Source organism: Doryrhamphus excisus, chromosome 7 (genome assembly GCF_030265055.1).
Source record: "Doryrhamphus excisus isolate RoL2022-K1 chromosome 7, RoL_Dexc_1.0, whole genome shotgun sequence".
Lineage (NCBI taxonomy): Eukaryota > Metazoa > Chordata > Actinopteri > Syngnathiformes > Syngnathidae > Doryrhamphus > Doryrhamphus excisus.
In genome coordinates this window covers 2,049,589-2,061,582 of record NC_080472.1, presented here as the reverse complement: position 1 = coordinate 2,061,582, position 11,994 = coordinate 2,049,589, and the positions used below count along the sequence as shown (strand labels likewise).

General features: G+C 38.0%; 1 protein-coding gene across 5 annotated transcripts in view; it reads right to left on the bottom strand.

The window, feature by feature from the left end:
- Positions 1-11,994, bottom strand: part of samd4a (sterile alpha motif domain containing 4A) — a 48,355-nt gene that overhangs the window by 10,102 nt on the left and 26,259 nt on the right. For 2 of the 5 annotated variants that reach the window (XR_009130279.1, XM_058077009.1), the window contains exons 10-13: positions 11,766-11,973; positions 8,210-8,336; positions 5,167-5,250; positions 4,721-4,785 (exon numbers count right to left, since the gene is read on the bottom strand). Coding sequence is in view for 4 of the 5 variants with exons in the window: in XM_058077009.1 (XP_057932992.1) it covers positions 4,721-4,785; positions 5,167-5,250; positions 8,210-8,336; positions 11,766-11,973 (484 nt within the window). In the remaining variant the exon portion in view is untranslated. The remainder of the gene's footprint in view (positions 1-4,720; positions 4,786-5,166; positions 5,251-8,209; positions 8,337-11,765; positions 11,974-11,994) is intronic. The other 3 variants (XM_058077010.1, XM_058077011.1, XM_058077012.1) reach the window with 3 other exon arrangements.

Sequence of the window (11,994 nt, the reverse complement as noted above, 5' to 3'; positions counted from 1 at the left end):
TCATTCATTTTCTTCCACTTATCCTAACAAGGGTCGCGCGGGGGGTGCTGGAGCCTATCCCAGCTGTCTTCAGGCGAGAGGCGGGGTATACTCTGGACCGGTGTCCAGCCAATCACAGGGCACATATAGACAAACAACCATTCACACTCACATTCATACCTATGGACAATTTGTCGCTAATTAACCTAGCATGTTTTTTGGAATGTGGGAGGAAACCGGAGTACCCGGAAAAAACCCACGCAAACTCCACACAGAGATGGCCGAGGGTGGAATTGAACCCTGGTCTCCTAGCTGTGAGGCCTACATTTAGCCCTCAATTTAGTCATGTTTGTCTATAAGGCAGGAAGACCATTGATCAAATTTACTTAAGATTCCGGTTTCCTCCCACATTCCAAAAACATGCTAGGTTAATTAGCGACTCCAAATTGTCCATAGGTATGAATGTGAGTGTGAATGGTTGTTTGTCTATATGTGCCCTGTGATTGGCTAGCCACCAGTCCAGGGTGTACCCCGCCTCTTGTCCGAAGACAGCTGGGATAGGCTCCAGCACCCCCTAGCAACCTAGCAAACAGGAAGACCTCTATTAAGCTAGGAGAATACACATCTGTTGTTTAAATATTACATGTGGGGTACCCCAGGGGTCAATACTGGGACCAAAATTGTACATAGTCTGCAGTGTTAAAATGTGAAAAATAAGACTATATGTGCCCTGTGATTGGCTGGCAACCAGTCCAGGGTGTACCCCGCCTCTTGCCTGAAGACAGCTGGGATAGGTTCCAGCACCCCCGCGACCCTCGTGAGGATAAGCGGTAGAAAATGAATGAATGAATCTAAAAAAAAATCATAATAGCAATAACAACAACAACAATAAAACCCCTTATAGTAAATATAATTGTATTGTAGTATTCCGGCTTAATTCCGAAGTAAAGTACATGGCTGGGTAACATTTTCCTATCCAGCCCCACCAGAGGCAACAGCTGTCCAACTGTTGGACTGTCAAAGCCTCCATCTGTATTTTGACAGATGTGTTGTTCCCGTACGTGACAGTGAGGGACCTGACCCTTGACCCCTGACTGTCTGCCACTTCCGGGCCTCCTTCCCAAACATCACATGGCACGGTGAAATTCCCTGGTCATCGTACCAGCATCACAAAAACGATTTCACTTCAAATTCAGCTTTGTCAAGGTTACCGCATGCTAGGTTAATTAGCGACTCCAAATTGTCCATAGGTATGAATGTGAGTGTGAATGGTTGTTTGTCTATATGTGCCCTGTGATTGGCTGGCCACCAGTCCAGGGTGTACCCCGCCTCTCGCCCGAAGACAGCTGGGATAGGCTCCAGCGACCCTCGTGAGGAAAAGCGGTAGAAAATTAATTAATTTTCTACCGCATAATTAATGATTAATCATGATTAAATATTTGAATTTATTGACAATAATTAAATGTTTTATTCGGGCTGCACGGCATAATGAATGTGAGTGTGAATGAATGATTAATCGCGACGGATCATGATTAATCACGATTAATCGCGATTATCCATTTGAATTTATTGACAGCTCTGTTATTAACGCAATAATGTTTTATTCACAGTACGATGTAGTTTGGCCCCATAACTACTAGGTTTGCAGCTGGTGTGTGTTACAGTGTTTACAGTCCCCCCCGCTAATTACTGAACGTGATGGCGTCACATACGGTGATTACCTACTAATTCACGATTAATTTTAAAATATGCATCGATACTTGTAAAGATGTCTGCATGCTAGGACGACACGTCTGTGACATGCGTGTTTAAGAGTACTTATATAAGTAAAATACGTTTTAGTTCTTGGACTGGACGTAGTATAGTTCCACCTTAGCGCAGGTTGCTAATGTTTGTGTTTTGAATGCATATGCATATACATACATATGTTGGATGCAAGAGTGGAAGCAAGGTTCTACGTTCTATTAATTGGTGCTGTTCTGTGCCTTCTCGACACACACACACATACACACACATACACACACACACACATATACACACACATATACACAAAGCAGCACTTGTCAAAGGTTCCGTATGGAGAACTGAGGCCCTTCTGTCTTCACCTCGTTGGGTGGAAATGACCGTAACCTTTGGCTAAATCATTTTTCACACACATTCATACTCCCAACCATTACCTGATAATATTTCAGGACTCATATTGGATTGGTTTTCACCTTCTAAATACACTTTTTTAAAAAATATATATTATTAGAGCCCTCCTGACATGAAATAGCACCCCTATGGTCACCTTTCTACTCTTGTTACAGCACAGAATATGATTAACTAACTAAATTATTGTTATTTATTCAAAGTTCTTGAAATGATCTGTGCTGTACATTGGTGTTCATATTTGATGATCTATCTATCTAGTATCTATCTATCTAGTATCTATCTATCTAGTATATATCTATATATCTATCTAGTATCTATCTATCTAGTATATATCTATATATCTATCTAGTATCTATCTATCTATCTAGTATCTATCTAGTATCTATCTAGTATCTATCTATCTAGTATATATCTATATATCTATCTAGTATCTATCTAGTATATATCTAGTATATATCTATCTATCTAGTATCTATCCATCTATCTAGTATCTATCTATCTAGTATATATCTATGTATCTAGTATCTATCCATCTATCTAGTATCTATCTATCTAGTATATATCTATGTATCTAGTATCTATCCATCTATCTAGTATATATCTATGTATCTAGTATCTATCCATCTATCTAGTATATATCTATGTATCTAGTATCTAGTATCTATCTAGTATATATCTATGTATCTAGTATCTATCCATCTATCTAGTATCTATCTATCTAGTATATATCTAGTATCTATGTATCTAGTATCTATCCATCTATCTAGTATCTATCTAGTATATATCTAGTATCTATATATCTATCTAGTATCTATCCATCTATCTAGTATCTATCTAGTATATATCTAGTATCTATATATCTATCTAGTATCTATCCATCTATCTAGTATCTATCTAGTATATATCTAGTATCTATATATCTATCTAGTATCTATCTATCTAGTATATATCTAGTATCTATCTATCTAGTATCTATCTATCTATCTCGTATCTATCTAGTATCTATCTAGTATCTATCTATCTATCTCGTATCTATCTAGTATCTATCTATCTAGTATATATCTAGTATCTATCCATCTATCTCGTATCTATCTAGTAGATACGAGATAGATGGATAGATATCTATCTAGTATATATCTATATATCTATCTAGTATATATCTATCTATCTAGTATCTATCTAGTATCTATATATCTATCTAGTATCTATCTAGTATATATCTAGTATCTATCTATCTAGTATCTATCTATCTAGTATATATCTAGTATCTATATATCTAGTATCTATCTATCTAGTATCTATCTAGTATCTATATATCTAGTATCTATCTAGTATCTATATATCTAGTATCTATCTATATATCTAGTATCTATCTATCTATCTATCTATCTATCTATCTATCTATCTATCTATCTATCTATCTATCTAGTATCTATCTATCTATCTAGTATCTATCTATCTATCTAGTATCTATCTATCTATCTAGTATCTATCTATCTATCTAGTATATCTCTAGTATCTATCTAGTATCTATCTATCTAGTATCTATCTAGTATCTATCTATCTAGTATCTATCTAGTATCTATCTATCTAGTATCTATCTAGTATCTATCTATCTAGTATATATCTAGTATCTATATATCTAGTATCTATCTATCTAGTATCTATCTATCTATCTAGTATCTATCTAGTATCTATCTATCTAGTATATATCTAGTATCTATCTATCTATCTATCTATCTATCTATCTATCTATCTATCTATCTATCTATCTAGTATCTATCTATCTATCTAGTATCTATCTATCTATCTAGTATATCTCTAGTATCTATCTAGTATCTATCTATCTAGTATCTATCTAGTATCTATCTATCTAGTATATATCTAGTATCTATATATCTAGTATCTATCTATCTAGTATCTATCTATCTATCTAGTATATATCTAGTATCTATCTATCTATCTATCTATCTATCTATCTATCTATCTATCTAGTATCTATCTATCTATCTAGTATATATCTATCTATTATGGGAATAAAGTTTAAAAAAGTCAAAATATGAAATGATTTTAAGAGAATCAACTCAAACTCCGACTGAGGAAAAATGATTAGTCATTTAAGTAACGCAGTTATGACAAACAAAATACATAGTTCCGTAAAAGACACTTTTTCAACTAGCGTACATCAAATTGTTGCCAATATAATTTTTTGTTTGTTTTGCATATCCTAATGCGTTTGTTTATTAAAGTAGCTCTTGCGTCTCACTGTGGCCCTCGCGGGAAAAAGTTTGGACACCCCTGATACAAGCCTACGCATACAAATGCCATCTTGACCTTGCATGCAACTCCAATTATACAATTAATCAACAACTATTTTTTGTAGTCTAGATTAATCCTTATTAATTTCATAAATCCTCTAAAATGTCAATATTTGTACATTTTCTTTAGTTAGGGGTCTAGTTAGGGCCCTTCAGCCTCCTTGTTGAGGTTCCCTTTTTCCCCGAGCTGAGTGATTTTTATTTATTTTTATTTTATTTAAGTGAAGGAAATGTGTATTTTTGAAAAGAGTTTGAAATATCCAACTCACCGCATGTCCCTGAATGCATCTAGACTGCGTTCTGACTGCTGATTGGATGAGCAAGGGAAGGGGGTCTGTGTGTTCAGTCAGTGAGACACAAAAAAAAAGACATCTTGTTGAGTCTTTGATAAAAAAAAATGAACTAATCGCTCAAGGACTCGATAATAATAATAATTTTTAAAAAATTAATAAAAAATAATAAAAAATTAGAGCTGTATAAGCTATATATTGCTATATTTTGCCACTCCAAGATATGTTTTATTTTGATGGTAAAAGGTCACCAACCCCTGGTTTACGGCCTAAACCAAACTTTTTTGCTTTACAGTAAATATTGCCGTACATGAAGTACACATGGGTGTGCTCATATTTGTGTAATAATTATGTCTCCAAAAATAATCCACGGTCAAACGCTAACGTTTTTGTCGTAAACATCAACAAGATAAAAACGGTCTTACCTCCCAAGGCGTGCTCCGTCATACTCAGACATAAGGATTCAAGGCGATTGTTGATGTCTGGCTCTGTCGCCGGCAACTGAAGATCTACATGGATGGGGGGGTGGGGTGGGGGGGCAGCATAAGTACTTTAGTAAGCTAAACAAGTTCACTTAAACACTTAACACTTATTCTAAGATCAAAAACGTACTTCAAATGAAGTGAGGTCGAGGGACAAAGAAGCAAAAAAATTACCACTTCCACACTAAACGAGAGGATAACCTTTTGCACTCTCTCTCATTACATGCAATGTTCATCATAGCCAATGTAAAGGGACGACTGTAGGCGGGGAACACCCTGGACTGGTGGCCAGCCAATCACAGGGCACATATAGACAAACAACCATTCACACTCACATTCATACCTATGGACAATTTGGAGTCGCTAATTAACCTAGCATGTTTTTTTGGAATGTGGGAGGAAACCGGAGTACCCGGAGAAAACCCACGCATGCACAGGGAGAACATGCAAACTCCACACAGAGATGCCCGCGGGTGGAATTGAACTCGGGTATCCTTGCTGTGAGGCCTGCGTGCTAACCACTTGAACGCCTTGCAGCCGTAAACTTTTATTTAGGTGATTTTTTTTTCTGACATAAGTCAGGACTTTGACTACGTTTCATTTCAAATGAAGTGAGGTCGATGGACAAAGAAGCAAAAAAATTTACCACTTCCACACTAAACGAGAGGATAACCTTTTGCACTCTCTCTCATTACATGCAATGTTCATCATAGCCAATGTAAAGGGACGACTATAGGCGGGGAACACCCTGGACTGGTGGCCAGCCAATCACAGGGCACATATAGACAAACCATTCACACTCACATTCATACCTATGGACAATTTGGAGTGGCTAATTAACCTAGCATGTTTTTTTTTGGAATGTGGGAGGAAAACGGAGTACCCGGAGAAAACCCACGCATGCACGGACGGGGGAGAACATGCAAAAACAGAGATGGCCGAGGGTGGAATTTAACCTTGGTCTCCTAGCTGTGAGGTCTGTGCGCTAACCACTCGACCACCGTACAGCCAATATTTTAAAAATATAATGTGGGAGGAAACCGGAGTACCCGGAGAAAAGCCACAACCGAAAAATTGCCGCTTTAAATAAAGATGTTTTCTCGTCGATAAGAAGATAAGAAGGTGGTATAAAGTTTTGTATGGGACAAAAACATCCTTGATAAAAAATCAGTCAGGACGTCGGGCTAATATCCACTCGGATTCAGGTCATGGAATTTCCTGTCTCAATTCTACTACAGTCTTCCTACACTTTCCCAGTGCAAAGAATCGGGAATGAAACTCCCAAACGGAGGGGATGTTATGTATGTATGTGAGAGAGAGAGAGAGAGAGAGAGAGGGAGGAAGGGTCTGTGAAGTTGAAGGAGTTCCACAATGAGGTTCTTTGTGCAGCGAGGACAACTCCTTGGCCCACTTGGCTGCCTGACTTGCCTGCTCTCATCTTCCCTTCCTTTGACAAATCAGCACAATCACGCTGACTCAGCACAATAGACATAAAGCATAGTAGGGATAAGATGAGGCCACTGACAGAGTAAATGTATTTGAAGACTGGTGGGAGATCATTGGAGCCTATAAATAGTTGACTGTGGATGACCGCCTAACTTAGCTTCTCTCTCTCTCTCTCTCTCTCTCTCTCTCTCTCTCTCACCACAAGGGATTTTCACTGGCCACACTCGAGCTAAGACTGAATAGCTTGGCCAGGGGTTGCTTGGTTGCAACGGTTCAAAATATACGCCCGACACGCCCTTCTTACACTGCTCAACCTCGAGCTAACCTTCCCCCGTACCAAAAACAGTCAACCCGACTGTTACCTGGGAGATTTAAAAATACAGTAAACCTCGGATATTCATTCATTCATTCATTCATTCATTTTCTACCGCTTTTTCCTCACGAGGCCTGTGATTGGCTGGCCACCAGTCCAGGGTGTACCACCCCCCCCCCTGCAGTCGTCCCTCTACATTGGCTATGACGAACATTGCATGACATGAGATCGAGTGCAAAAGGTTGTCCTCTCATTTAGTGTGGAAGTGGTAATTTTTTTGCTTCTTTGTCCCTCGACCTCACTTCATTTGAAATACTTTTTTGGAGGCTAAGTACCACTGTACTATCCCAGCTGTCTTCGGGCGTAAGGCGGGGTGCACCCTAGACTGGTCGCCAGCCATTCACAGGGCACATATAGACAAACAACCATTCACACTCACATTCATACCTATGGACAATTTGGAGTCGCTAATTAACCTAGCATGTTTTTGGAATGTGGGAGGAAACCGGAGTACCCGGAGAAAGCCCACGCATGCACGGGGAGAACATGCAAACTCCACACAGAGATGGCCGAGGGTGGAATTGAACCCTGGTCTCCTAGCCGTGAGGTCTGCGCGCTAACCACTCGACCGCCTTATACGCATATAACGGATTTCGCTTATATCGGACAAAACCAGTGGGAACAATTGAATCCGATATATCCGAGGTTGGCGGCACGGTGGTCTGGGGGTTTGTCTATATGTGCCCTGTGATTGGCTGGCCACCAGTCCAGGGTGTACCCCGTCTCTCTCTCGCCCGAAGACAGCTGGGATAGGCTCCAGCACCCCCCCCCCGACCCTCATGAGGATACGCGTTAGAAAATGAATGAATGTTGCAAAACCACTGACTGACTATTAATTTGGTTTGTCTGGGGCCAAACCGATAACTCGATTAATCGTAAAACAAGCGTCAGATTAATCGACTAAGAATATAATTGTTAGTCGTTTCCTCCCACATTCCAAAAACATGCTAGGTTATTTAGCGACTCCAAATTGTCCATAGGTTGTCCTCTCATGTAGTGTGGAAGTGGTAATTTTTTTGCTTCTTTGTCCCTCGACCTCACTTCATTTGAAATGCGTTTTTGATCGTACTGCAAATCCTATCGTATCGTGAGGAAAAAGCTTATTATACCAAAGTCGACTTAGGTATAAAGTTGTGAAATCAAAGAAAGTACGTTATGGTTTCCTACCAGCTTGTTGGAACATGACCATCGTTTGTGGCGTCGTGTGAACGGGCAGGGAGCGTGTCCGTTGCACGGAGCTGTGGCTTCGACTGGGCATACTGTTGCTGCCTCCGGGGTTGGCAAACCACAGACCCTAAAGAAAATATGAAAACAACAGGATTTGATGAACATGTCGGAACTACAGTGTATGTATTATCTTTAATTAAAACAGAGCGGGAATTCTGGAAGATCATCGAGATCATTCTGGAAGATCTAGAAAGCTTTCTGTGCGGGTTATTGCGGGTAGCTGTTCTATAGGTGTCCACAACTCAATACAAAAGGGCCGGAAATTAGCATAATGCCGTATTCCGGAGTATAAGTCGCACAAGGGCAAAAATGCATAATTAGGTCGAAAAAAACATACATAAGTAGCACTGGAGTATAAGTCTCACGAGGCCAAAAATGCATAATTAGTTAGGAAAAAACATACGTAAGTAGCACTGGAGTATAAGTCTCACAAGGGCAAAAATGCATAATTAGGTAGAAAAAAACATACGTAAGTAGCACTGGAGTATAAGTCGCACAAGGCCTTAAATGCATAATTAGTTAGGAAAAAACATACGTAAGTAGCACTGGAGTATAAGTCGCACAAGGCCAAAAATGCATAATTAGGTCGAAAAAAACATACATAAGTAGCACTGGAGTATAAGTCTCACAAGGGCAAAAATGCATAATTAGGTCGAAAAAAACATACATAAGTAGCACTGGAGTATAAGTCTCACAAGGGCAAAAATGCATAATTAGGTAGAAAAAAAACATACGTAAGTAGCACTGGAGTATAAGTCGCACAAGGGCAAAAATGCATAATTAGGTAGAAAAAAACATACGTAAGTAGCACTGGAGTATAAGTCGCACAAGGCCAAAAATGCATAATTAGTTAGGAAAAAACATACGTAAGTAGCACTGGAGTATAAGTCGCAGAGTGCTTTTATTTATTTATTGATATGTAATTCTATTTATATATTTATTTTTGTATTTATTTTTAGTTTTTTAATCATGTTTTTTATTTTTGTATTTATTTTTGCTTTTATTTATTTATGTATATATTTTGTTATATTTTTTATATTTTATTTTTTTATATTTTGATTATATTTTACATATATATTTAAAAAAAAAATTTTTTGTTTTTATTTCCATTTATATTTATTTTTGTGTATTTAATTTTTGGAATTTTTTTTTTCATTTTTTGTTTTTATTTTCACTTTTATTTATTTATTTATTTATTATTTTGGCAGTTTTGGTCCTCCATACACACGATGCTCCACATCCAAAAATATGTCCCTGTGACCTGCCTTTTTTTTTTTTTTTTTACCTCTGACACCGCAATTTAGTCCTTCCCTGGTTCCCTCTTCCACCCCCCCACCCCCCACCCCCCTCCTGGCCCTCCAGTGCCGCAGGCCAAGGAAAAACAGGAAATGCCTATGCACTGTTCTCACTGCCTTTCTCTCTCTCTCTCTAATATAAATACTATGTCGCTCTCTCTTTGGCCCCTCCCCTCTACAACACCTCCACCAAACAATGACTCGCATACTTGTCTCGTACGTTGCACACATCTCGCAATGCAGACGAGCGAGGAAGAGGAACTGAGGTATTTCCTCCCATTGTAAGGGATGTGTGTGTGTGTGTGTGTGTGTGTGTGTGTTTCCAATGAAATGGGTCAGCCCAGACCAAAGCGTGCCAGGATGAGCAAGAAACGGCTCCTCCTGTTTCAGCGTCGGGGCGCTGACGCAGGGCTTCTGGTATGCGGCCTGACTTCCCTGCAAGTTCCATCCACCTTCTTTCATTCGTCAAACACCAACACCGACACCAACGCTACACCCTTTTTTTCTTTCCCCCTGCATTCTTATGTTATGAAATAAAAATGTGACTTTATATGGAATAAGTGATGAAGACGTCATTCTGCTATCCGGACTCTTGTAAACATCCTGGAACATATTGTTCCACATCTTCAAATGGTCTGTTGGAGACCACAACTTGCGTATTTCAGGCAGCACAGGAACAAACTGCTGGGGATTCACTCACACTGGTTTCATTTGATGACATTTATTATTAGAAATATACATTTGCAACTAAATACATACATATACATATATATATATATATATATATATATATATATATATATATATATATATATATATATATATATATATATATATATATATGTGTGTGTGTGTGTGTATACATACATATATGTATACGTATATGTGTGTGTGTATATATGTATGTGTATACATACATATATGTGTGTGTGTATATACGTATGTGTATACATACATATATGTGTGTATATATACGTATGTGTATACATACATATGTGTATATCTATGTGTGTGTGTGTGTGTGTGTATATGTATGTGTATACATATATGTGTGTATATATGTATATATGTGTGTATGTATGTGTATATATATGTATGTGTATGCATATGTGTGTATATGTATATGTGTGTGTATATATGTATATGTGTGTATATATGTATATGTGTGTATATATGTGTATATGTGTGTATATGTATATATGTGTGTATATATATATATATATGTATATATTCATATGTATATATGTATAAATGTATATATATATATACACACATGTATACATATATTCATATGTATATATGTATACATGTGTATATATATACACACATGTATATATGTATACATATATATGTGTATGTATTTAGTTAAATAAGTAAAAATATTTGATTGTGATTAATTGCATTTTTTCCCATCCATAGTTAACTCACAATTAATCATATTTAAGTTTTATTTAAGTTTTTAACTATAATAAGTAAATGACCTGCAAAAAATGCGACTTATACTCCAGTGCGACTTATGTATGTTTTTTCCTACGCAATTATGCATGTTTGGCCTTATGCGACTTATACTCCGGAGCGACTTATAGTCCAGAAAAAACGGTATACACACACACACAGTATATGCTAAGCTACAGCGTAGCTTTGTGTAATAGCTGATAAAGCTAATTTGTGTTTATCCATCATTTATGGCGGTTAATTTGAATTTCCGCTAAGTAACATTCCTTGTTTATAATTTGACCTTTTTGAATGTGTTTTTTAATATTATTAGAGCCCTCGAGACATCAAGTAACACCCCTATAGTCACCTTCACACGTGCCCCGTGTAGAATACTACATATTGTCGTACACATTCTTTGAATGCGTCTTTCTGAATGCCTTATATTTGTATTGGACTTCATTTTGGCCATTTGTCCAAAATATGTAATATTTTCCTAAAGATGCATTTTTTTATAGGCCGTATTCAACTACAAAACAGCATGATTTATTAATTATATTTTTTGGGGGAAAAATTACATTTCAAAAAGTCAGATGTAACAAGGGATTACTATGATATCTTATATCTTATATTATATATTATTTTATTTTTATAATATGTTGAGGACCAATAAAAAAAACAAAAACAAGCTGCTGGCCAAAAATGGTCCCCGGTCCGCACTTAGGGGACACCCCTAAGGGTAAGGTAACCCCTGAGGTTGGACTCACCTGTTTCCCTTGCTTGGGCCCTGTGGGTGTGCTGCTGCTGCTCCGAGGCGTCGGCCCCAGCAAGCCTCCGCTGCCCAGCAGGCCCAGCCTTGCTCCTGGTAAGCTCCGAGAGGGCATCTGGAATTGCCGAAGGCTCCTTCTGGCCATGACGCTGCTCCCGACGCAGCTCGTAGTGGGAAGGGAGTTGGACTGACCAAATCCACGACTGCTGCAGAACAAAAACACACAT